Source organism: Emiliania huxleyi, assembly GCF_000372725.1.
Source record: "Emiliania huxleyi CCMP1516 chromosome Unknown EMIHUscaffold_120, whole genome shotgun sequence".
NCBI classification, from domain to species: domain Eukaryota; phylum Haptophyta; order Isochrysidales; family Noelaerhabdaceae; genus Emiliania; species Emiliania huxleyi.
The window spans coordinates 308473-331332 of NW_005201391.1; the positions used below are offsets into that span (position 1 = coordinate 308473).

Consider the following 22860-nt stretch of genomic DNA (forward strand, 5'->3'; position numbering starts at 1 on the left):
CCCAAACAAAGAAAGAAAGAAAACAGAGAACCAAGGGAGGGATGGGAGGACGGCACGCCGCCACCACACAGGGATTTTAAGCGGAGAGGGGTGTGACGAATTCATGAAAAGCCGCAGTTTTCTCCTGGCAGGACGGCCCTTCTTCGAAGGCAGGACAAGACTGGACCGGCCGGAATGGGCCCGTCGGCGTCTCGAGCCGGCAGCACCCTGCCGAGCAGGCCCCCGCGCGGCTGCTTCGTCTGCGGCCAGCTGACCGACACGCTCCACCGGCTTGTCGCCTCTTTTGAGCCGCCAGTCAGCATGGCGACGCCGCCGTTCAACTTGCACGACTACAACGCCGACGAGATGCCACGGTTCGCGCAGGGCGTGCAGGTGAACGTGGCGGTGTTCGGGCCGGCCTCCACCGTGGCCGTCACCCGGCTGATGCGCCAGATTGACGGCATGGACGACCTCAGCTCGGTGCTCGGCCGCGTGCTCCCCTCGTCGCGCTATGATGACTTCGTCGTGCGCAAGGCGCGCGAGTCCGTGACGGAGTTTCTGATAAACAACCCGGAGCTCGACGGCAGGCTGCCGAGGGACGGCCAGCAGCGCCTCCAGCGCGCGCGCGAGCGGCTGCGCGCCTTTTTCGAGAGCTGCCCGCGCGCGCGGCCGGCCAGCCTCGAGCAGTGGTATGCTTTTGTGGACCGCTCGCTGGGGGGGGAGCAGTGGCGCAGCCCGGGCGCGCTGCACGTGCCGTCGGTGCTCAGGCTCTTCGGGCTGGAGGCGCACGAGGCCGAGGCCGTCGCGGGGACAAAGTTTGCGCGGGCGGACTGCGCGGCGGCGGGGGAGGAGCAGCCGGGCACGAGAAGGCGCGAGAAGTGTGTGAGCTGCGGGCGCTCGTATTGGTGGGGGGCCGTCCCTGAGCCTTCTGGGAACCGCCCCGCAGGCCCGAGAAGGTGTGGCGCGCGCTCGAGTGGTTGGGCAAGGCTCTCGCTTCCGGCTACGGACCCCCAGGCGAAGACGAGATTCGCCGAGATTCGCCGAGATTGGAGGTGTGGCTACGGCCGTCCAGGCGCGACTTCCGCGCCCTGGTCTGGTCTCTGTGTATCTCCTAGAGCCTTCCCGGAGCCCGCTCGGACCTTTCCCCGGAGCTCCCCCGCAGGCGCGACGAGCGACCTTGTCAACCTCGTCTTCTTGCTGGAGCGGTCCCCGCCGGAGGCGCGCCGCCCCGAGATGATGTACTCTAGATGATGAGGGCAAGCGGCCGGTGTACTCCGACCGGCGCTCGAGAGGAAGGGTGCTCAGCTGGTGCTCGCTGTGTTCGCACTCCTTGTACCCATGCGATGCTCCGACTAGACGGGACATGCCGCAGTCACGCCCGCACGGCTTGTGTCTTCATGATGTCGCCACCGTCGTCGTGGCGCCCTCGGAGCCTTCCCGGACCCTCCCCGCAGGCGCCCGTCGCAACCGTCGTCGAGGCGTTCCGCGCGCGGCGGCTGGAGCGAGGCGAGTGTCCGGCCTCGAAGTGTCGATCTCGAGCCGCGAGAGTTGCCGAGATCACGCCGAGGTGTGGCCCGAGAGTAGGCGAGGTCTCGGATCTCGAGCTGCCGCTGCGGATGGTGCAGGCGCAGCACCTGTCCCAGCACCTGTCTCCGCCTCCCTCGCCGCCCCGCCCTCGCCGCCCCGCCCTCGCCGCCCCGCCCGCACCCCCCCCGCGCCCCGCCGCCACCCTCCACGCCGCCCCCCCACCCCACCGCCCTCCGCTCCCCCGCCCTCCACCCACCAACCTCCCTCAACACCGCCGCCCCCCGCACACCTCCCTCCCCACCGCCTCTCCCTCCGCGCCCTCCCGCGCCCGACAGGATGGCGAGTTCGACGACACGCTTGCCTGGAAGCTGCTGCACCACCTGCACAGGAAGCGAGGCTCGCTCGACGCCTTCAAGGTGCCCCACTCTGGGACATCCGCACCGCGAGGGGACATCGGCACCGCGGGGTTGCGCATCTCGGCTGACGCGCCTCTCGCCCTCCTTCCCAAGGTGCACATGCAGCTGCCGCAGTACAGCGATCTACCCTCCGCGCTGTGGTTCGAGTCGCTCGCCACGCAGCTGCGCGAGGCCGGGGTCGAGCCCCTCATCGACGGCCGCTCCCTCAACGCTGACAAGGTGCGGCGCAGCCTCAAGACTGCGCCCGCGCGTCTTCGTCTGTGACGCGGGTTCGTTTCTCTCGCTAGGTGCGGCGCAACCCGATGTTCAAGCTCAACGCAGACGGCGGCGCCGCCCCGCCCCCGCCGTCCAGGGAGCCGTCCGGGCAGCATGTGGGCTAACGGGGCCCGGGTGCGGCCGGCGGGCGGTCAGCTTGCTCGGCGAGAGGCTTGTATTCTCCAATCGCCCACGTTTGCTCTCCACGCGGCAAACGCCATCAGCACAAACGGGTGGAAAGCGGCCGCGCACCTTTCATGCACATCTCGCGACCTCTTCCAAGTCAGCACGTGTATCTCTTCCCCATGTCGTCGTCGTCTCGTGCGTGCGGGGCGTCCACATGCAAATGTGTTATATTCGTTTCCGATTCCGTTTTCCGTCCGGACTAGCGACTGCGACTCTCCGACTGCCTCTCTTAGTGCCTAAACGCAAATCTCCGATATAGCATATAGAAGCTGTTTAAGTGTTGGCTGAAATCCTTAACGTTGTTCAAGTGTTCACCCCAGCCCATGCTGTTACTGTTTGTTACTGTTGTTACTGTTGTTACTGTTGTTCAGCGGTCAGCAAGCAGAAAATGCCAAAAAACCCGGGTAAACCCCGAAAAAATACCTGTGGGGTTTTCCGGGTATATTTTGTGGTGTTACCCGCACTGGACGCTGGAGATCGTCGTGGGTCACTGCCAGGCCTTCCTTATTGTTGTTCAGCCGGCCTAACGTTAGCTACTGTTGTTGGGGAGCCCCACTGTTGTTCTGTTGTTACTGTTAACACTAGCAACACAGCTCCCAACGTTAAACAGCTCTAATCTCCGTAAGCGTAACAGTCGCGCTCCCAATACGTGCATCACTGTTGTGACAGGTCTCAGACTTTGAGCGCCATATCTGGTAACTATTGATGGTCCACCTGAAAACTCATCGCCCTTCGAACGGGCGCCGGGCGCCCGTTCCAAATCCGAAGAGTTTTCAGGTGGACCATCAATAGTTACCGAGATATGGCCGCTCAAAGTCTGATACCTGTCACAAAAGTGAGATGCACGTAAATGACGTGTGAGTGTTAGAGTTGTTTGGTATTGCTAAAATCTCTCTCTCTCTCTCTCTCTCTCTCTCTCTCTCTCTCTCTCTCTCTCTCTCTCTCTCTCTCTCTCTCTCTCTCTCTCTCTCTCTCTCTCTCTCTCTCTCTCTCTCTCTCCTGCACGTATTGGGAGCGCGACTGGTAAACACGGTAAAGGCTAAAGCCGAGAGACGGCGCGGGGTGTGTGGACACCGTGGCACACATTCAGTGGAGCCGAGCGCGAGCCCCTTCGTGCTTCGAGCGACGAGCGTCGACTGGGTTTTTTGGTTTAAACTTTCGTTCGGACACGTTCCCCTCCGCCCGGGCGCAGCCGCACCGCGCTGCCAAAGCGGAGAGCGAGCCCCAATCTGAGACGCAACCCCCATTGACGAAAAAAGCGCCTCAGCCCTCACGTGAGCCCTTAACCCTTTTGCTTCATAAGGTTCCTGGAGAACAAATCTCGATATATCTCCAGTCGTAGCGGTGGAACGTTAAAACGGCTCGGTAAATATTTAGCCATGTATGAGAGGATTACGCCACAGTGTCGTTTGAGTCGACAGTAAATCTCCCACAGCCCACGTAAATCCGTCTTTTTCAGGCACCCGGAGCCCTCCGCGGCCGCTTCTACGCCGGCGAAGCACCATCAAGCTGCTGTACGGCCCCGGCATCGCCTCCCCTGGCTTAGCTCTCAGTCAAGATATTGAGCACCTGGGTGGCCTCTACAATATACTCACTGACATTGAACCTCCCAGAGCTCGTCCCGGTCCGTCACGGCCATCCTCGGCCTCCGGAGGGCCCCCGGCCGCGGCGCGGTGCGGCGGAGTCACAAATCCGACCACAGAGCACCGGGACGCGGTCGGGCGATCTGAGGCCCAAGTAGGCGAATGCATTGCCCATCCAGGGCTATCACCTGGACCTATCAACAGGCGCCTGCGGCGCCGTGCTCAGGAGTTGGTTTTCACTCGCTCGAAATGTGTACGTAAAAGGGTTAAGCTTAACCAGGAAGCACCAAAAACTAAACCTTCCGCATACATGTACCGCAACTCCTTTTCATAAATGCGAGAAAGAAAACCGTCGAGCAGTCAACTCAGCGCGCGCGGAACCCCTCAGAGGGAGCTTCGTGGAGCGGCGCCCCGGCCGCGTCAAGAATTCTTGTGTGACTGTCCTGCGACTCGGCGTCTCTCGCGCGGCTGGCGACTTTGCTCCAGCGATTCATTGCTCCAAGAAACAAAGATGCGCACCGAACGACTGCTGTCGGTGAACGAGGACCGCGACTCCCTTCTCGACGCCGCGACACACGCCGATCCGGCAAGGCTGCGCGCCCTCCTCGCGCGGGGCGTCGCCGCCGACGACCCAGAGGCGGAAGGGTGGGAGCAGCCGCTGGCGCACGCGGTTTCACACGGGCACACCGAGTGCGCCAAGCTCCTCGTCGCCGCCGGCGCTCGCGTCAACAGCTCCATGGTCCTGTGGGCGCTCGAGGCGCTCCCAGATGGCGCGATGGCACGAATTCTGTCGGGCGCGCCTGCAGAGAAGAAGGGCGGGCAGGCGTGGGGCGAGAGGCACCGCGCGCTCGCCTCGAGTCTGCTCGTCCGTACCTGCGCGCAGTCGGGCGGACCGCGGCTCCTGCAGGCGTGCCTCGACATGGGCGTGCCGGCCGATTTTCAGCTGACGATCGGCGACAGCCGTCTGACGCCCCTCGCCCTCGCCGCGGCCGTCGGAGAGGAGGCGTGCGTCGAGGTGCTTCTGCACGAGAAGGCGGATCCTTCCCGCACCGCGTTTGTCGCCGGCAATCACACCACCCCGCTCCAGCTGGCGCGCAGCGCCGGCAGCTCGGCGGTGGAGCTCCTGCTGCGCCAGGCAGGAGCCAGCGAGCCGGCCGCCCAGCCAGCCTGCGCTGCCGCGTCGTCGGATCACGCAAGCGAGGTGGCCGTCGACGCTTCCTCTGTCGGAGCGGACCCGTCAGTCTGCGCCGCCGACCCGGCAGATTCGGTGCACGAGCGGTCCGCGAACGCGGATCTGCGTGTGGCCAAGACGGTCATGGGTGGCTACCGCTCGCCGCTCCGGAGCAACAGCAACTCGCCGTCTCCCCCGGCCTCGCCCGTGTGCCGGGCGCGACTTCAGCGATGGTTCTCCACGCCCGCCACGGAGTGATCAGTTGAGTGCACTGACGGCAAGCATTTGCGCGCGAAGAGCCGCGCGGAATGCAACCTTCGGGGAGGGCCTGATGAGTGGTTTTGGGCACTGCCATCGGGGCAGGTGAGAACACTGCGAGAAAGAAGAAGAAGCCGACAGCAAATTTCAGTTGACGCAGGGAGGTTTCTGTTCCACCGCTCTCTCAGAGAGATTTTTGAAAACCTCAGCGACCAGCGCGCAGCGCCCTCCCTAGAGGTTGCAACGGTCGCCGCCAACTTTAGGCTGTATACCTGTTTCCTCGCTCATCCCGTCTCTTCCCGCGTGGTTCTCTACAGCACCCTCTCGTTTCCTCTCTATGTTTCCCGAGGAAACTCCGTGGAAATCAGCTGGTTTGGGCCCAAAATCAGCCAAATCGGCAAAATATTTTTGCGGGTATACCTGGAAAAACCCGGGGCCGCAGACCGCTCAGTCTTCGCTCTTCCTCTTGAAGTCTTCCACCGCGCAGTCCGCAAGAGTGAAGAGACACCAGGTCGCAGCTCGCACGCAGGGACAGGACTCAGGAGCGGCACGCGCAAAGCGACGAGCGGGAATGCGGATGCGGTATTCCCAGGTAGAGGCTGGTGATGGCGAGGGTCTCGCCGAGTCGACGGCGCAGGTGCCTCAATCCTGGCCTCCGGCGGGACGCCTCGCCGGCCGTGGATCCCCGGCGTGATGGGGGCCTCAGAGCTCAATGCGCAAACCGAGATGCGGTGAGCGAGCGCCCTAGCCTGAGCGCGCGCGGCGGGAAGCCGCGGCGCTGGCGGCAGGGTCGGTGACGGTGGATAGCGTGTTGGGCGAAAAAAGGGCGGAGTCGCGACGCTCCGCCGCTGCCACGTCCGGCCGGAGCCCGTAGCGCCCTGCACGGCGGGGCCTCGTGACCTACATCGATGTAGATAAAGAAACCACACTGCGCAGTGCACACACCACGAGATATGGCTGGATGAGCCTTCGGCCAGACGGCACCCAACCCTCCCTCGCCGCCGCCGCCCGCCCCGCCGCCGCCCTAGCCTCCGCCGCCGTCCGGCATGCCGCCGCTCTCGCCGCCCTCGCCTTCAACGCCGCCCTCTGAGCAGTGGTCGAACAAGAAGATTGGATAACTCGGCTGACAATCTTCCGCACGGCTTAAAACTGTCCTGCTACAACTCTACGCTACACGAGGTGCGAGGGGTCGGGGCCAAGATAGGCGGCTGCACGTGTGGGCGCGAGTACCGCTATACGTGTCTGCACGTGTGGCCACGTATCTTGGCTAACAGAATGACATGTATCAGCCCCGCCGAGCTCGATGCGCGGCAGCGGGTGAGGGCGGCTATTCTCCCCCGAGGCAGGCAAGTATACACAGTCCCTCGTGTCGCGCATGTAAGTCCCGGTTGCCGTGCGCGCCAGCGCGTGTGGCCGCGTACCTTAGCTAAGATACGCGCGCACGGGCGTGGGTGGGCAAAAACGGGTCACTTTGCGGGGTTTGCCGACTATGAGTCTATGACGGTCCACTGCTCTCTGACCCGGAGCGGCTTGTGCTTCCAAGAACGAGCCTCAATCCACGGCGGATGAAGGACTACGAGCTCGTCCTCTCCCTTTGGCAACGCCTTCGCGCCAAACACACCGTGACGTGGAGGCATGTGAAGGGTCACAGCGACAACAAATGGAACGACTACGTCGACGAGCTAGCTACTCGCGGCAGGCAGGGTGACAGAGGCTCAAACGCTGCCGAGTGGGCGGACGACACCATCCCGACGGACACTCCCGACGAGGGAAGCAACGCGGAGGGGGGCGACAGCAGTACCATTGGACACGGAGCAACGGGCGGCGGCCAGGACTCGGAGAGGCAAGATGGTAGCGACACCGACTGTGGGCCTGCTACACCAACGGCTACAGCCCCAGCCAGCCCTGTCAGCCACCCCTCGCCCGCCACCGACCCTGAAACCGCATCCGTCGCTAACCCTCGACGTGCCCCCCGAGTTCGAGGGCCCGGACGGAAGCTCTGGCCTCTGCAGACAGCCAGACCGCTCTGCGCGGTCGGACCGACTTTTTCAGACTTAACTATTATGGCACATGCACATGGATACTGAGGGTATGTGCTGCTAGATTTCACGGAGCTGAGCTCGTATCTGCCTTTGGTAAGCAGTTTTGAGTTCGGTAATGTCTGCGGTAAGCTATTTCCGTGTACGGAGGGCCGCGTCCGGACGACCATGAAACGTCGGCCCGGACTTCCCGTGCGGGGGCCTTCGCGGAGATGGCGGGTATGGCGCTTGTCAGAGCGTTCCTCGTCTGGGCTTGGCATCACACCTCTCCCATCCACGCACGTGTAGCTGAAGCAAGTACTCGTAAAAACGGCACGTCAAATGCAGCATCTAAAGAAGACGACATGAATGTTCACAGAGATGTTCAACTGTTCAGACCTTTGCGCGGGGTGTGTGTGAACAGCCATTCCGCATGGTTGAAGGTTTGAAGGGGTCTGTCAACCACTTGGTTGATGGTTGAGACCTCTGTCAACCCGCTGGTTGACAGTTGAGGCAATCGGCCTCAACCACCGCTCTGGGCAGAGTGAGTGCAGCGTTGGCCGCCGCTCCGGTCGGGCGGCGTCTGTCTGTGTGTGAGCAGCTCCCTGGTGACTGCGTATAGCCAGCCAGATCCCCGCCTGACAAAATCATTCACAAAGGGAACGAAAATTCCTCTTTTACCACTATGAGTCTGTGAGTGCCAGTGCGCGCCAGCTCGGTGCCCATTCTTTTTTCGATTTTTTCCCTCTTTTACCGATGCCGCGCCCACGTGGAACGAACGACGGCGGGCCAACGACCGCCCCGTCCAGAGGGCGCCCCCCACCACACACACAGTCTAAGCGCGCCCAGGCGAAATGGGAGCCCAGCTCCTGCAGTGCCTTGCCATCGCGGCGGCCGTCCTGATCGCGGTCGTCCTCGACCTGAGCGTGAACTCCCACGGCCGCACCGTCACATTCCAGCTACGCCGGCTCGTCAACTGGCTCGTGGCGGGTGCGACCTACGCCGTCTTCTACATGGCTCGCTACGCTGCGGTAATCGTCAACACGCCCTCGGTCAGCTCCCTGCTCGGCGCCACACCGAGCGGGTACGGCGCGCTGCTCACGTGTGGGTTCTGGTCCTATGCGGTCGGCACGGCGCTCGGGGGCGGAGTGGTCGACAAAATTGGCGGCAGGCGCTCACTGCTCGTCGGCGCCGCTGGGAGCTGCGCGTGCTGCGCCGCCGCCGGCGCACTGCTGCTGCTGCATCCCAGCTACTGGGAGCTCCTGCTGCTCAACTCGCTCAACCTCGCCAGCGCAAGCCTCGCCGCTCTCTCTGTCATCCGCATCAACGTCGACTGGTACACCAAGAGCGAGCGGGGCACCTTCGCCGGCATCTTTGGCACCATGCTCTCCACCGGCTACTTTGTGGCGCTCGTCCTCGGCGGGTGGGTCCTCGCAGCCCACGGACCTGCCGCCAGCTTCCTAGCGCCGGCATCCGCCCTCGCCGTCGCCGCGCCGCTCGTGGCCTGCGCCGTCGCCGACCGGCCCGCCGACGTCCGGTGCGTATCGCTCGTCTCAGAGCCTGCCGGCAGCCGCGCCTCCTCTCCCTCGAGCCGGGGTTGCGTCGTCCCAATGCCTTACCGCACCGCGTTGCGTCGGCTGCTCGCCGATCCAAAGGTGCGAGCGACGATGCTCGGCCTCTTTGGCACGGGCTGGGTGCGCGAGGGCTTCCTCAGCTGGTTCGGCTCTTACCTGCACGCCACCGCCGGCGTCGAGGTTGGGTCTGCCTCCCACTCGGCGGCGGCGATGGCCATCACGCTCGGAGGGATGGTGGGCTCGCTCGGCGTCGGCGTCATCTCCGACCGATGCTGCGGCTCAAGGCGCGCGCCTGTGGTCCTCGCGTGCGCCCTCGCGCAGGCGGCCATTCTCCTCTGCTTCCCCGCGGCGGTGCGCGCGGCAATCGCGTCCGGAAGCGCCGACGCCGTGCTCCCTCTGGCCCTCTTGTGCGGCGCGCTCTCGGCGCCGCTCTTTGGCGCGCTGACGGTCCTCATGGCGGCCGCGAGCGTGGAGCTCGTTGAGCCGTCCCTGAGCGGCACGGCGTCCGGGCTACTAAACTGCGCGCAGTATGTTGGGTCGGGGTCTTCGACACTCATTGCCGGGGCAGCTATCGAGTGGCTTGGGCCAGACGCCCTGTTCGCGAGCCTTACGCTCGGCGCGGGCCTGTCGACGGTGGGCATGGCGCGGGTGATGTGGCTGCAGCACGGAGCCAGGGCGCTGGAGGCGAAGCGCCTGACACAAGGCGCTGAGGTGGTCGAGCTCGAGGAGCGCGTGTAGAGATAGTTATAGCTAACGAGACACATCGCCACAGTGCGGCCAGGGCTCTATAGACTCGGTCGAAAGCCCCCAGATTGGCACCTGTGCCTCTCTGGGCCGAGCGTTTTTGATCTCTCGGTGAGTGGGGGGCCGAGCCGCCTCGGGGTGGCGGGCGGGCGGGCGTTTTGAAAAACAGAAAACCGAAAACAGAGGGGGGCCAGGGCCCCAACTGCGATTAGACACACGCACCTGGCTCCTGGGACAAGGCAAGAATCGCAGCACGCAGTTCAGCGGAGTCAGTGCCGGGAGAAGGGGGGGGAGGGGTCAATCAGTTCACTATACCGTGACTGATCCCTGCGAACAGCAATGCACGCCGAGACGTATGTGGCGAGCGCGCCACGATCCGTCCACCGATCCGGCCGATCTTTGGCCGAGACCGCCATTTACCGGGGCGCGTAAGGGGTTAACAGATGCTTGACTCAAAAGTTACTTGGAGCACTTGGAGTGCAGTCGGTAACCTCACATCCAGGGCCGGGGAGCTCAGAAGCGCACCCAGCGGGCCGGATGATTGGCATCGGGTTGCGGGCAAGAGCTAGCCTTCTAATTTTTTCTGTCGGCCGCCGGTCTTCGGCGCGCAGGCAAAGCTCAGGCTAAGCTCATGGGCGACGAAGAGAAGCGGGTAACGCGGCGATGGAGCGCCACGCCGTCGCAACCGACGCCCGTCCTGCCCGCCATTGCCGGGTTCACCGCGTGCGGCGCCCTTGCGATGGGCTTTGGCGCCGGGTACGGGTCGCGCTCCTTCCACCAGTCCGAGGCGTATAAGGAGCTGCTGGAGAAGTTCCCGGACCGCCCGACCGCCGAGATGGAGGCGTATGCGCGGCGCGTCGGCGGCCGCGCGCTGCTCGCGGGCACCGGGCTCGCGGCGCTCATGGGCGTGGGGGCGGTCGCCACGGCGCGTGCTTATGGCATCACCACCGCCGCGCAGTTTGGGGAGGAGGTGCGGCGGTGGTTCCCGACGACGGATGTGCTGCGTGAGGGCGTCGAGAATTCGCCGCTGCAGCCGCTCCAGCGCAAGCTGTCCGCCAACCTGCAGACCGCGCGCGACTCTGCGGGAGGGGCCTACCAGCAGTCGAAACTCGGCCGAAAGCGAGCCTCGCACCGCCCTGGCCCCACCGCCACTCCACCCTGCCTCTCCTCCTTCCCTCGCCCTCCCCTCCCTCTCCGTTGCTCTCCCCTCCTCCATTCCTCTCCTCTCCTCTCTACCGTCGCCTCCCCCTCTCGTCCCTCCCTACCCCTTCCACTCCTCCCTCCTCCCTCCCCTCGCGTCGCTGCCCGCCTCTGCCCCTCCAGCCCGCCCTCGCTCGGACCGTACCTCGGCCATTTCCCGCCACACGCCGCAGCTCGCCCGCCCGTCGGAGTCCGCCGCTCCCCTCCCCCCCCCCCCCACACACACACAAAGCCGCAGCCTCTCACCACGGGTCCTGCCTGCCGCGCCGCGCAGGCTGAGCGCACAGGCGCAGGCGAGCAGCGAGAAGGGGCAGGCCAAGGTGGAGAAGGCGATGCAGCCGTGGGAGAAGGAGCTCCTCGAGAAGCTGCGCGAGCTAGAGGCGGAGGATGCCGCCAAAGCCAAGAGGGCGTCGTGAGGGGTGGCGAGGAGGGAGGGGGAGCTGCACTCCCCCAAGAGAAGGGAGAGAGGGGGGAGGGAGGTAGGGGGGTCGACGGGAGAGCGTCGGCCGCCGGGGGTTGCTTGGCCTCCTCCCGCCGCCGCGCGAGGAGAACTCCGCGGGGCTTTTGTCCGCTGTCCGCTCTAGTCTCTGTGCACACTGTGTGTCCCTACCTAGTGGCCTGTGAGATGTGACTGTGGCTCTCGTGGCTCGCGTGCGATTCTAGTCTCGCTCCGAGCAGCATGGTGTGGAGGTCTTGCTTGTGCGCGTGGAATACATCCGTGCTCTAGTACTTTCAAGGCTAGACCCAGTCCCAGTCTCCTCGCGCCACACGAGGGCCGGCCGCTGAGCACTACTCCTCCTTCAGCTTAGCTGGGGAGGTTCGACAGCACACTATTATGCTCATCGCGAGTGCGCCTCCACTGATCAACATAGCAATGATTGACAAAACGAAAGCGGCGACGCTCAGTCCATTTGCCTGCGGTGCAGGGCAGCACTCAGCTATGCCCAGCCGCCCCTGCTGCTCAGCCCGCGTGCCGCTCAGCCAGAGCCCATGTGCGACTAGGGCATCTTTGACCTCTCTGCTGCTGAGCAGCAGGACGCGCGTCCAACAAGCCTCAGTGCACGGCATGTGTAGCGACAGTCCCAGTGCCGCGGGGACGCACGTTTGCAACCTGCATGACCCGCTCGATGCGTGCTCCGCAATGAAGTTTCGCCTCGGAAGTAGCGCCGTGTTGATACCACGCATCGGCCACCTTCGTGCCGCGGAGACCTTCCGGCATCGCGCAGACGTATCAAAGTGGTGGTGGATGATCCGAGCACCGAGGCGGGAACAAATGTTGTAAGTGCGACAATGGTCATTTGGCCTTTGTCGGCGCGGTTGATTTCCTTCACCAATCGAGAGGCTGTGCGAAATAGCGGAGCAGAAGAATGTGACTGCGCCGCGGCTCAAGAGTGCTGTGATGTCACCCGTGCGATGGCGCTCTACTACTCGGTGGTGCATTGCGGGTTATCTCGGTCTGCTTCTCGAGGAGGCATTTGGTGTTACAACATCTAATACGGCTCAGCATCATGGCGGCCGGCACGACGCTCCGTCCTCCTCCTGCGGCCGGGCGGTTCGCCGGTGAGGACGACGATGAGGACGCAGGCGACAGCATCCCTGACCGGTTGGAAGGGCCGCGGTGGGCACGCATCATCGTCCGCCGGCTGATGCTCGAGATGACCTTTGTCCTCGCCTTCACGTCGCCGTCGTCTTTCAGTGCAGCCCGGCTAGTCCTTCACCAACCTCGTGCTATTTTGCCCTTTGTGCCTCTCCGACGGGCGGCCTGCAACAGCAGCTCAGGGGGTGCTCTCCACCACCTTATTCCTGCTCATCGGCATCCCGATCTTAAGAGCTGCTATGTCGCGCGTGGTCGACTGGCTGATCGATAGGTAAATTCGCGCCGTCCCGTTCTTCCGGCGGCCTTAGCGAGGCAAAGGCATCTGCGGTCAAAGGGCTGAGGCTACGGCTGGCAAGCCTCCCCTCGACGAACAGACGAGGGAGCAGGCGTGCACCAAGGCTGCTTTGCGGCACAACTGGCGGAGGAGGAGGCGGACGAGAGGCGGCGGAGGTGCAGGCGAAGGCGGAGAGCGCGGCCCAGCGTGGTGGAGAAGGAGGGAGCAGAGGCGGAGGAGGAGGCGGCGTGGCGGCAGACCACAGAGGCGCGGCTAGCCGCGCGCTGCAGCCTGTGCACACACGGCGCGCGAAGGTGAGCGCGCTCACATGCTGGGGATCTATGGCTCGCGTCAAGCGCTGCCCTCAGCTTTCAGCGAGTCGCCGTGGAATCAGTCATGGGTAGGTTTGGGACATACCTTTTGGCTAGACTACACAAGCGGAATGGCCTCGGTTCGACTCGGTTTCCGTCTCTCCACACGTCGATCTTGTACCCGCGGCCCGCTGGCGCGCACTGCCGCGCGCACACACATCTCGACACACAACCCTCTCGATGATCTCGTGGCCAAAAGTCGCTGCCGTACCGATAGGTGAGGCGGAGAGGTGCACGTCAGGCCTTTGGCCCTGCGTCCACGCTCACACTAACATCTCCCGGCAGCTGGAAGGAGAATACTCGGTGCTCTGGCGGCGAAGCTGGCGGCGGCGGGGACGGCGGCAGCGGCGGCGGCGGCGGCGGCAGCGGCGAGGGCGGCGGCGGCGGCAGCGGCGGCGGAGGCGAGTCTGACTTCCGCTCCGCAATCACGTGGTAGTCGCCCATCAAAGACCTGCGTAGACCGACAGCCGCGCCGCCAGGGAGGAGCACAGCGATGACGGCGAGCAGCAGAAGAGGGAGCATGCTAGCAAGCCTGCGCTTCTGCACGACGGGCGGCGCCGTGAGCATGACAAGGAGAGGGGTAGGGCTTACTCCGAAAAAAAGAATACGCGGGGGCTCCGAAAACGAAAAAGAGAGGAATCGGATACATGAAACCAGTTGACGCAGTGGCAAGTATGCATCTTGCGCGCCTGCTTGTTATCTTGTCGGCGTCGCCCGCCACCGCCGCCATGGAGATCTGCTCAAAAGAACAAAAAATTAATTTCTTGCAAACTAAAACCAAAGAAAAAGAATGAAGGGGGCGCGGAGCCCAGGCTTCCTTGTCATTGCGTCACGGGAGCTTGGCCGACCTTGTTCGCATGTTGGTGGCGCTGGCTTTGACTGCTGCGTTCGCCGCTCAGAACCTCGACACCGAACCGCTTCTGGCTTATTGTAAGAAGCCGTGGTGGAATCCCATCTCATCCTGCGTCCCATCCAACGATGTCGCCAGGAACGTGGGCTCGGCCAGCGAGCGCTCTGCTGCTGACATTGTGTCCTTCGACCTCAACCGAACGACCACGCAGTCAGTGTACCGCAACACCACGCTCATCGCTGCCCTCAGGGCAGTTCTGAAGCAGCCAGGGAGTGCCACCAGACCGCCACCCAAGGAAGAAGGCCGGCGCCTTGAGATTGAGTCGGTCGGCAGCGTTTCTCGGCAGCTCTTCGGGCCAGACTCGCGGAGGCCGGTTGGGTGCTCCGATTCGGAGGCTGGGCCGTTTCAGATGATGGTACGTCTCTCCACCGGTTGCTCTGGCGTGATGGTTGGTTCTCGCCACGTCCTCACTGCCGGCCACTGCGTGTACAGCTGGTACGACGCCGCCGGCAACGAGCTCAAGAATAAGGGGTGGAAGATGGACGCGAACAGGAAGGTCTTCGTCGGATATTCACGCGAGTGGGGTTGCCCCACCGGCGCGCCGTCGGGCACAGGCACCCTCTGGGGCTCCGACGTGGACGGCGTTCAGACGGTGCGCTGGGTCGAGGCGATCAGCATGATGACCTACACTGGCTTTGTCGAGAGTGGCGACGCCGAGTACGACATCGCGTTAATCGAAGTGAAGAACCGTCCCGAGACGCGCCGGTCGGCGTCGGCGGCGCTGACGGGACTGCCTTGGATGACGTTTGGCTTCTACTCGAACCCGAGCTACAGGTGGACGTGGTGCACGGCGGGGTGGCCGGGCGACCTCTCGCCGCCGCTGCAGCTGCACGCCGAGTGCTCGCGCGACAAGGTGCAGGACATCGAGGGGAAGCTCTTCGAGATGGAGCTCGACGGCGCTCAGGGACAGTCCGGGTCTCCCCTCTGGCCGGCACTCTCACCTCCGCAATCCAACGGCGGCCACGGGGCCATGTTCAGCGACAAGCTGGAGGCGGGGCCGGCGCAGGGCGTCTTCGCGCTCCTCTACCAAGAGGTGTTCTGGTTCTTCGGGTGGTGGGTCATCAACGAGTCCAACGACTTTGCTCGCATCGACGCCAACCGGTTCGTCTCTCTCTGCGCGTGGATCAGCGACCACGTCCGCGCGGGCGAGTTCAACCCCTGCGCGGGCGTGCTCTGATCTCGAGCTGGGCTCTACGAGTTCAACTCCGGATTCCGCCCTCGCCACGCGGTGGGGCTGTCGAATAACACGCATCGGAGAGCTGAGAGAGCTGAGAGAGGCATGCGGGCCGCGAGGCTAGGTTCGGGCAGAGGCGGAGCCGCGAGACCCCTGTCGCCATGTGATGGTGTGGGCGTGTGTGGCGTGGGGCCTTCGGGTTCGGCGCCGAGCTCCCTGGCCACAGGAAAAGTCGGTTCGTACGTAGATCGTAGTACCCGGGTAGGTGAGGAGAGCGTGTCTCGCTGTCCTCGTTTTCGTGTTCGAGAGCGAGTGATCACGTGTGTGCCCCCCCGGCGCGCGCCGCACTGCGGTGTACGCTGTACGGCCCATCGGCCCTGTTGACGCGGTCTGAGTGCTGAGACGGTGAGAGCTGAACAAGTGCTCTGAGTGCGTTAATATGTAATGACTAATGTGTAAAGGGCTAAAGGCTCTTTAGCCGTACGTCTCGCCGTCGCGATGAAAAGAGAGATACCTGTACTCTGTATGTGACGATCTATGTACCATGTGTACTCGCATGCAACACCAATTGTTGTGTTTGTACGCGTGAGAGTCGACGTATAAATCTCAATCACGCCTTCGCACTAGCCAAGTCCAAAGTCGCATCCTTCACCACCTCCTCCTCCTCGCCGCGCACCTCCTCCTCGTCGCACTCCGAGCCCTCCTTGGCCGTGCTGCTCGCGTCGAGGTCTACCTTGAGCGGGTAGGCGCGGTTGAAGCTGCGCATCACCTGCTCACACCACCGGTGGTGTGAAGAGACGGCGCCCCACGTTATGGGGGCTGCGAGCGCGGTCTGGAGCGTCGCAACGCACCATGCCGGTGAGCCACGCCAGGAAGGCGTCCTCGATGCACGAGGGGAGCGGCAGCCGCGGCGTCCCCATGGCCACCTCGATGTTCCAATCGATGACCGGCGGCGCGTCCTTCTTGAAGGCGAGCTCGATCGCGCCGTCGAAGACGTCCCACCTTGTGAGACGCGCGCCGAGATCTAGCCGAGGTCTAGCTTCTAGTCGAGATGTAGATGAGATCTAGCCGATCTGCCGTGACCCCCCGGGTACTCTCGGGTGCTCTCGGGTGCTCTCGGTCCTTCTCGGGTGCTCTCGGCGAATCTCGCGCACCAGGCGAGCGAGGACGTGTCGACCCGCAGGCTGCGCAGCTCGAGCGTGCCGAGAGAGGGGAGTCCGTTGTGCCCGCGCGCAAAGAGGACGAGCCGCGCCTAATCTCGGGTGGGTGATCTCGCGTGATCTCGGGGCAATCTGACGCCCGGCACACGCGGAGAGGACGAGTCGCGCGTCGTTGTCTTTGACGGCGACGGTGGAGGTGTAGCCGCCCAAGCTGCGCACGTCGTCTCCGAACAGCTCCTACAGACAGACCCGCCAGCACTGCATGCACTCCGCCCACTCGTGATCGGGCTTGCAGTCGCTAGAGAGCTCCTCGCGGCTGTCGAACCGCACGGCGAAGTCGAGGTCGAGATCGAGGGCCAGCACCTCGTTTGGCTTGTCGCGCATCGCGCGCGGCATAAAGTCGGGCGGGTAGTCGATATCGAGCGACGCCTAGGATTGAGTCTCGACTAAGCACGAGTGCAGGAGGGGGGGGGGAGGGTCGATGTCGGGCGCGCGCCTTGAGCCGCCGCGGGAGCGCGCGCTGAAGGCACTTTGCGAGTAGCGGCGAGTAGGAGGCCGCGAGGTGCCTGGGCGGGGCAATGGCGAGGTGATCGCACCCCCACACACACACAATGCTGGGGCAAGGAGCGACAGGCATCCCACCTCGCATCTCCATGTCCTGAGTCAGGCGCGAGCTAGGCCGGGAACCCCACGGCAATTAGAGTGCAAGGGCGGGTGCGCGTGAAATGGGGCGAAGCGTGCGCCTGTCGGCGGCCTCCGTCACAAGGTCGTCCTCGGCCGCCTCCCTGGCCTTCTTCCACCCCTTCGGCGGCCTGACGATCCGCGGCTCAATCCGGACGGCCAGCCTGCGAGACGAGTACACACGAAGTCAGCTGACTTAGGGGGCGGGCGGCGCGCGCGGGAGTCGCAGGGACTACGAGAGCTGCACGGAGGCCCTCTCGCTCACTCGGCATCTAGGACGGTGAACCGCTTGATGATCCCTCGCGCGGACACGGGCGGCGGCTTCTCTCCGAAGGCTGGAGGCGCGCGCGAGCACTGCTGCGGCAGGCAGCCCGCAGCGCCGACCCTCTCGTACCGCGCGGCGCCTGCCTCGCCGACCTTTCTCCGCCAGAGGCGGCCCTCGGCATCCATGCGCAGCACCTCGAGCGAGTAGTTGGCGAGCAGGCCCTCGTCGCCGAGCGGCATCGGCACGCCCGAGTTGTGGATGGCGGACATCGTCCGCTGCACCTCTCGTCGGATCGGCGTGAGATAGCGAGGGAGCAGCGCCTTGAGAAGAGAAGCGGAACATCAGCGCGGGGGCGCCGCGCGTTGGGGAGAGGTGTTGGGGCAGGGAGCGCAGCGCCTTCAGCACGAGGTTCACCAGCGCCACCGACGTGCGGAACAGCTTGATCAGCGCCCGCCGCCTCATCGCCGCGCCCGGGCCGCTGGCGCCGGAGAGCGCCATCACCACATTCGCGCAGGCCGTGCCACCCGCCGCGCCCATCTTTACGAGCCGGTCCCGCATCACCTTCAGGCCAGCGCTGTCGCACGCCCTGTCCGCCGCGTCGAGCATGGCGAGCCAGACCGTGGAGCTGCAGCGCCGCACGTTGGCCTGCACGCGAGTCGCCGCCCGATCGGTAGCGCTGACGGCCGCCTTGGTCGCGGCCTTTGCCGCTCCTTTTGCCTTCTCCGCGCTGCCCTTTGCTGCCTTCTTCACCGTTGCCGCGCCGGTGCTAGCTCTCTTCTTTAAGCCGGCGAACGGCGATTTTGGCGAACGGATGGGCGAACGGATTGACGCCGGCGCGCTCGCCGGCAACGGAGGCGAGGAGGCGACCTCTGTCATCACTGGGGTGAGGAGACGAGCACTCGACAGGGGCGTGCCGCAGCTGCAGCCGGAATCAGCAATTCACAGGCGCCGCCTTTGGGAATTCTTTTGGGCCCTAGCTGGAATCTCGAAAAGAAGCGCCATCGTATCAATAGCCCTGCTGGCGCCCCTCTAAATCACGGCTTGACGTCATTGACGTCCATCGCTATGCCATGCAGCCCCATCACGAGCAGGTCGCTGTAGATGAGCACCGCAAAAGCCGTCTCCAAAAAGACGGAGTAGTAGGCGAGGGCCTGCGACGTCGCCCCAAAGAGCGTGAGGGAGCCCTGCACGCTGATAAAAACCACGCCGGTGCACAGCTCGAGCACCATGATGGTACCGCGGAGCCACTGGTCCAAGTTGAGCGGCAGCAGGTCGCGCGGCGGAGCGTGCTCCGCTGGCGGGCCGCAGAGGCACTGCCGCCACGTCGCGCACGCGCGGCGAAAGACATTCTCGCCGTAGTGGAGCTGCGCCAGCTCCATGCCGACCATGGTGCCATAGCCAACCATCGCACCAATGTTGTGCATCATCATCAGTATGAAGTCATACCCGCCCGCATCGGCGGGGCTTGGCACGACCGAGACGACCGCGGTGCAGAGCGTGCCCACGACGAGCCACACGAAGCGCAGCTTGCCCTCAGACGAGTCCATCCATTGCCGCCCGCTGTCACTGAGCCAGCGGCGCGGCAGCCAGAATGGAAACTCCGAGACGAGGAGCGCGATGGAAGAGAGCAGGATGCAGGCGAGGAACACCTGAGGCGGATCAGCACAGTGAGGGCGGCCGCGCCGGCAAGAAGGGCGGCGGGCGGCTGGAATGGCGCACCCTTCCCGTGGGCGTGTTGAAGTCGGAGGATAGGTTCGAGACGGTGGCCTTGATGAAGAAGTCATCGGGGATAAGCTCAATCACCTTCTCTAGCCCCGTGCACGAGTCGGGCGCCCTCGGCGGGTTCAAGAGCGCTATATGGCCATCCTGCCACTCGGTGCAGATTTCGTGCGTCATCACAGGTACAATGACAAGCCTAAAGCGAAGAAACCGCTTATGCTGGTGGCGACTGTCGTGTTCGCGTGCCCTCTTGCTTGCCACAATGCGCAACGCCCAGACACATGCCATCTTGCGCATCTAGGAGGACGGGCAGTGGCGGCAGAAAGGCCAGGTACGCGAGTAACGCGCCCGCGGTGCAGAGCCATGCGCTGCGGCGGCGCATAAAGAGGGTGATCGATTTGAACGAGTGGAGCGGAAGGTCTTCGTCTGCGAGCAGCGAGCGTGTCGACTCTTTGTCGAGGCGCTGCCATTCCAGTCCACGAGCACCGTACGCGTGAGCCGCACCGTCATCGTCGTTTGGTCGCTTGTCGTGGGGTGATTTCGGGTCTCTCTCCAGCGAGCGGATCGTGTCTCGAATCGAGGGAATGGCCGCACGGCCGGGAGAAGACTCGTGCTCGGGCATTTTCCGTCCGTATCGTTGCGGGTCCCTTTTCATATATAAAACAGAGTGACTTTTTTTAGAATAACTAGGTGCCGGCGATTCAACACGCAGACCCCTCAGCTCAACACCTCAAACCCGGCGGGCACGTGACCGAAACGATTGGGGGGCAAAGCAGCAGCATTGTGTGGCGGCGACCACTCCACTGCATAGCAGCTTGGCGCGTAGCGTGCCGCGCCCACTCCACTGCATAGCAGCTGGCGCGTAGCGTGCCGCGCTCCTTCAGCCCTCGCCCGAATGGTGGCCTCTCGGACCGTCTCCGCCTTCTCCGTCGGATGCCTCCTGCTCGCGGCGGAGAGGCGCTGGTCCCCTCGACGTCTGCTCCGGCCGTGCCCGCCACGCCCGAGGTTGCGGTGGGCATCCGTCGGCTGCCTCGCCTGAAAGCCCCAACGGTCGCGGCCTGCAGGCGCGCGACGCACGCTATGTCACTCACCACCCAACCCAACTCCGCGCTCTTCGTTTGCGCTCCTCCCCTCAACGCGGCGGAGAAATAATGGTTGGGTAGTAGGGCTAGAGGGTCGCTCTACACTTAGCCTCTGCAGCGAGCGAGCGCTCAACTTAGCCCCCGCACGGAGCCGGGCTCGGACTTAGACGCTGTATGGTCGGGGGCCATGAACTTAGACGGCACAAGGCCAAATCCGGGTAAAACCCGGGTATACCTGCAAAAGTCCAGGTTTACCCGAAAAATACCTGGACGCGTCCCGACCAACGTATGCCGCGCACGACGCCATATCGCCTTGTCCCAGGGCCAGTGCGCTACTTGCGGCGCGCAACTCCTGCTCAAGTACGCGCACCGTACCATGTGCTGCCGCTATGCGTGTCTTAAGGCGGCTGCGGCGAAGCGGCGGGCGCGGCATGCCGATGGCAGTGCGGACGATGCGGTTGCGATGTGTTCTGCTTCAAGATCGTGGCGGTGCTTGGCATGCACTTCTGCGATCCCAATCAGCTCATCGCAACGAAGCAGCGCAACAAGCTGGCTGCTGCCAACAAGGCCCTATGCTAGATCTACCTCACGCGCGGATCGTTCAAAGAGGACCAGCATACACAGGCTTCCTTGACATGCGTTTGTTTGAGCTTGAGGCTATTTGTGAGAACTGTTTGGCTTGAAGATTGCGCTCAAGAAGAGCAACGAGAATCGGAAGAGGAGGATGCTGAGGCGGCGATTGCTGAGCATGAGAAGGATCGATCCGGATTAGAAGGCGCCCGCCGCAGGCGAAGAAAATTTGGGGGCTAGCGCCGTATCGTTGATCACGGTGGGAGCCTCTTGGCCCCAGGCTGTGCCACGGCCGACTTAGCCGATGTAAGAGGCTCTCGCTGATCTTAGACCGCGTAAGCACCCCAGCGTGACTAGTCACACTTAGACCCGCTCAGCCTCGAGGCTCAGAACTTAGACTACTACCCAACCAGTGGAGAAATTTGCTGCCAGCTCGTCTCTGCTCTCTCTCTCTCGCTCTGGCATGGCTTGTGATGGACCTCCCCACGGGATGCGTATCAAAATTGAACTTGTATAGGGGCTTTATACTAAATAGCATGCTTCATAGCATGCTTCATGTGTGCCAAGCCGCAAGCGGACTGTGAGCGACGAGAGATCTCAGGCGAAGCCCGAGACATACGACTCCTTTTTGGGTGGCGGCGCAGGCGTGGCCTCCTCCCCCTCGGTCGGAGAGGCGCTCCCCTCCCGCTGCGGCACCTCCGAGTCGCTCTTTCGCAGGCTCGCCACGCACTGCGGCGCCGGCAAAGACCAGTCGCCCATTGGAGAGATGAAGCGCGAGACGCTCTTGAGCATGGCCATCATGCCGGGCACCTCGTCCTCATCCTGCGCCTGCGCCTGCTCCCGCACCTCCACCTGCGCCTCTACCTGCGGCTCCACCTGCGGCTCTGCCTGCACGTCCATGCCCCGAGCCTTCACCTCTCCGGCGTCACTCGCGCCGGGGGTGCTACACTCGCTCTCGGCATCCGGCGTGCACGGCTCCAGCTCATTGCGGAAGGAGGAGAGCACGGACTCGCGCGCGGACTGCACCTCACGTGCATGAGAGTTGTGCGAGGAGCAGGAGGAGCCCATGGGAGTTGGTTGCGTTGTGGCGAAGGGACGCGCGCTAAGTCCTTGGCCGGGTTGCTTGGAACGTATCCGTGAATTGAAAGGGAGAAATTTAATTACTTGTTACCCTTGCCGTTGTGGACGGTCCGTTCGTGCTTGATGCCGCGCCGGCAGGTGCGCCATTCTCGAGCCTCCCGGCGGTGGTTTTTTGGCGTTTTGTTTGGATACCGTATTGGTATTCGAACTGTGTGAGTGTGTGTGGACCCGCACACCGCACACCCCTGCTCGGCCGCAAGGGGACAATAGAGATAGGGCCCCCGCCCGTGGCGTTTTAGAGAGAGAGAGAGAGCTTTGTTACATCATGGTTGTGTTTGTTGTCCTCTCTCTCTCTGTCTCTGGCGCTCACGCTCCTCTCTAACGCTCCCGCTCCTAGTCGGTGCATTCACACCGACACCTCGCCGCCCACTTGCTACTTCACACCCTCTCCCGTCCAACGCCTGCTACGTACCAGGCCACGCGCAGTAAAGATGCCAGGACGACGACGACAGACACCTCAGACCAGAAGTTCAGCCTTGGACAGCGGGCGCCGCCCGGCAGTGGACAGCGTCTTCTCCGCAAGGCGCACAGAGCTGCCCTCGTAGGGGCGAGCGCGGCTCGCGCGCGCGCGCGCCGTGCCGGGGCCGGCCGCCTGCCTGCCGCCCCCCGCCGCCCCGCGCACCCGCGCCCACAGCGGGGGGATCGCCGCGCGCAGCGGACGGCGCGCCGACTCGGCTTGCGCGCAGAGTTTTGACACAGTTTCGCGCGCGCGCAGGTGAGCTGCGAACGATGCTGGCTGCTGTATCTGCGCTCCCTCTCGGTGCCCCGGCGTCGGGGCCCGCTGCTTCTCCGTCGCAGATCCTCGTCCTCGGGATGCACCACGCGGGCACGTCGATCGTCGCAAACTTGACCATGATGCTGGGCGCCAACGGCGGCGCGCGCGAGGAGATGCTGCTGCACCCATCCAATCCGCTCAAATACTGGGAGCGCGCCGACGTGGTCGGCCTCGACGAGGAGCGGCTGGCTGCGGGCGTGGATGCGGCCGCCGCGCGCTACACTCTGCCTG

The 22860-nt window shown here is 64.0% G+C and overlaps 8 protein-coding genes across 8 annotated transcripts; 7 read left to right on the forward strand and 1 right to left on the reverse strand.

Annotated features, from left to right (window-relative positions):
- The first annotated feature begins 150 nt into the window (after window positions 1-150).
- EMIHUDRAFT_440222 (hypothetical protein) lies at window positions 151-2545 on the forward strand. The gene is made up of 8 exons (XM_005790324.1): window positions 151-848; window positions 926-993; window positions 1142-1197; window positions 1434-1485; window positions 1564-1604; window positions 1842-1922; window positions 2016-2141; window positions 2210-2545. The coding sequence occupies exons 1-8, from the start codon at window positions 175-177 to the stop codon at window positions 2300-2302; spliced, it is 1191 nt and encodes a 396-aa protein (XP_005790381.1). The 5' UTR covers window positions 151-174; the 3' UTR covers window positions 2303-2545.
- A 1864-nt stretch (window positions 2546-4409) lies between these two features.
- On the forward strand, window positions 4410-5574 carry EMIHUDRAFT_361889 (hypothetical protein). Its single transcript, XM_005790325.1, has one exon. The coding sequence runs from the start codon at window positions 4458-4460 to the stop codon at window positions 5373-5375; it is 918 nt and encodes a 305-aa protein (XP_005790382.1). The 5' UTR covers window positions 4410-4457; the 3' UTR covers window positions 5376-5574.
- A 1366-nt stretch (window positions 5575-6940) lies between these two features.
- EMIHUDRAFT_224957 (hypothetical protein) lies at window positions 6941-7721 on the forward strand (the record flags this gene model as incomplete). Its single annotated transcript, XM_005790326.1, has 3 exons — window positions 6941-7241; window positions 7464-7554; window positions 7709-7721. The coding sequence occupies 3 exons, from the start codon at window positions 6941-6943 to the stop codon at window positions 7719-7721; spliced, it is 405 nt and encodes a 134-aa protein (XP_005790383.1).
- A 526-nt stretch (window positions 7722-8247) lies between these two features.
- EMIHUDRAFT_224958 (hypothetical protein) lies at window positions 8248-9705 on the forward strand (the record flags this gene model as incomplete). Its single annotated transcript, XM_005790327.1, has 1 exon — window positions 8248-9705. The coding sequence occupies one exon, from the start codon at window positions 8248-8250 to the stop codon at window positions 9703-9705; it is 1458 nt and encodes a 485-aa protein (XP_005790384.1).
- Window positions 9706-10312: 607 nt separating this feature from the next.
- On the forward strand, window positions 10313-11645 carry EMIHUDRAFT_440223 (hypothetical protein). Its single transcript, XM_005790328.1, has 2 exons — window positions 10313-10830; window positions 11186-11645. The coding sequence occupies exons 1-2, from the start codon at window positions 10343-10345 to the stop codon at window positions 11325-11327; spliced, it is 630 nt and encodes a 209-aa protein (XP_005790385.1). The 5' UTR covers window positions 10313-10342; the 3' UTR covers window positions 11328-11645.
- A 1524-nt stretch (window positions 11646-13169) lies between these two features.
- Window positions 13170-13739, reverse strand: EMIHUDRAFT_440226 (hypothetical protein). Its single transcript, XM_005790329.1, has one exon. The coding sequence runs from the start codon at window positions 13718-13720 to the stop codon at window positions 13391-13393; it is 330 nt and encodes a 109-aa protein (XP_005790386.1). The 5' UTR covers window positions 13721-13739; the 3' UTR covers window positions 13170-13390.
- A 271-nt stretch (window positions 13740-14010) lies between these two features.
- On the forward strand, window positions 14011-15697 carry EMIHUDRAFT_454759 (hypothetical protein; the record flags this gene model as incomplete). Its single annotated transcript, XM_005790330.1, has 1 exon — window positions 14011-15697. One exon carries the CDS (start codon window positions 14011-14013, stop codon window positions 15238-15240), a length of 1230 nt encoding a protein of 409 aa, XP_005790387.1. The 3' UTR covers window positions 15241-15697.
- Window positions 15698-19995: 4298 nt separating this feature from the next.
- EMIHUDRAFT_224967 (hypothetical protein) lies at window positions 19996-20723 on the forward strand (the record flags this gene model as incomplete). Its single annotated transcript, XM_005790331.1, has 3 exons — window positions 19996-20112; window positions 20467-20601; window positions 20625-20723. The coding sequence occupies 3 exons, from the start codon at window positions 19996-19998 to the stop codon at window positions 20721-20723; spliced, it is 351 nt and encodes a 116-aa protein (XP_005790388.1).
- Between the last annotated feature and the right edge of the window lie 2137 nt (window positions 20724-22860).

Bases quoted from the DNA above. Each gene is read 5' to 3' on its own strand.
- EMIHUDRAFT_440222 (XM_005790324.1), top strand. From the start codon at position 175: ATGGGCCCGTCGGCGTCTCGAGCCGGCAGCACCCTGCCGAGCAGGCCC. The intron at 1,486-1,563 runs GCGAGTGTCCGG...GCCCGAGAGTAG, and splicing joins CGCGCGGCGGCTGGAGCGAG to GCGAGGTCTCGGATCTCGAG. The intron at 2,142-2,209 runs GTGCGGCGCAGC...TTCTCTCGCTAG, and splicing joins GCTCCCTCAACGCTGACAAG to GTGCGGCGCAACCCGATGTT.
- EMIHUDRAFT_361889 (XM_005790325.1), top strand. From the start codon at position 4,458: ATGCGCACCGAACGACTGCTGTCGGTGAACGAGGACCGCGACTCCCTT.
- EMIHUDRAFT_440223 (XM_005790328.1), top strand. From the start codon at position 10,343: ATGGGCGACGAAGAGAAGCGGGTAACGCGGCGATGGAGCGCCACGCCG. The intron at 10,831-11,185 runs GCGAGCCTCGCA...CGCGCCGCGCAG, and splicing joins CAGTCGAAACTCGGCCGAAA to GCTGAGCGCACAGGCGCAGG.
- EMIHUDRAFT_440226 (XM_005790329.1), bottom strand. From the start codon at position 13,720: ATGCTCACGGCGCCGCCCGTCGTGCAGAAGCGCAGGCTTGCTAGCATG.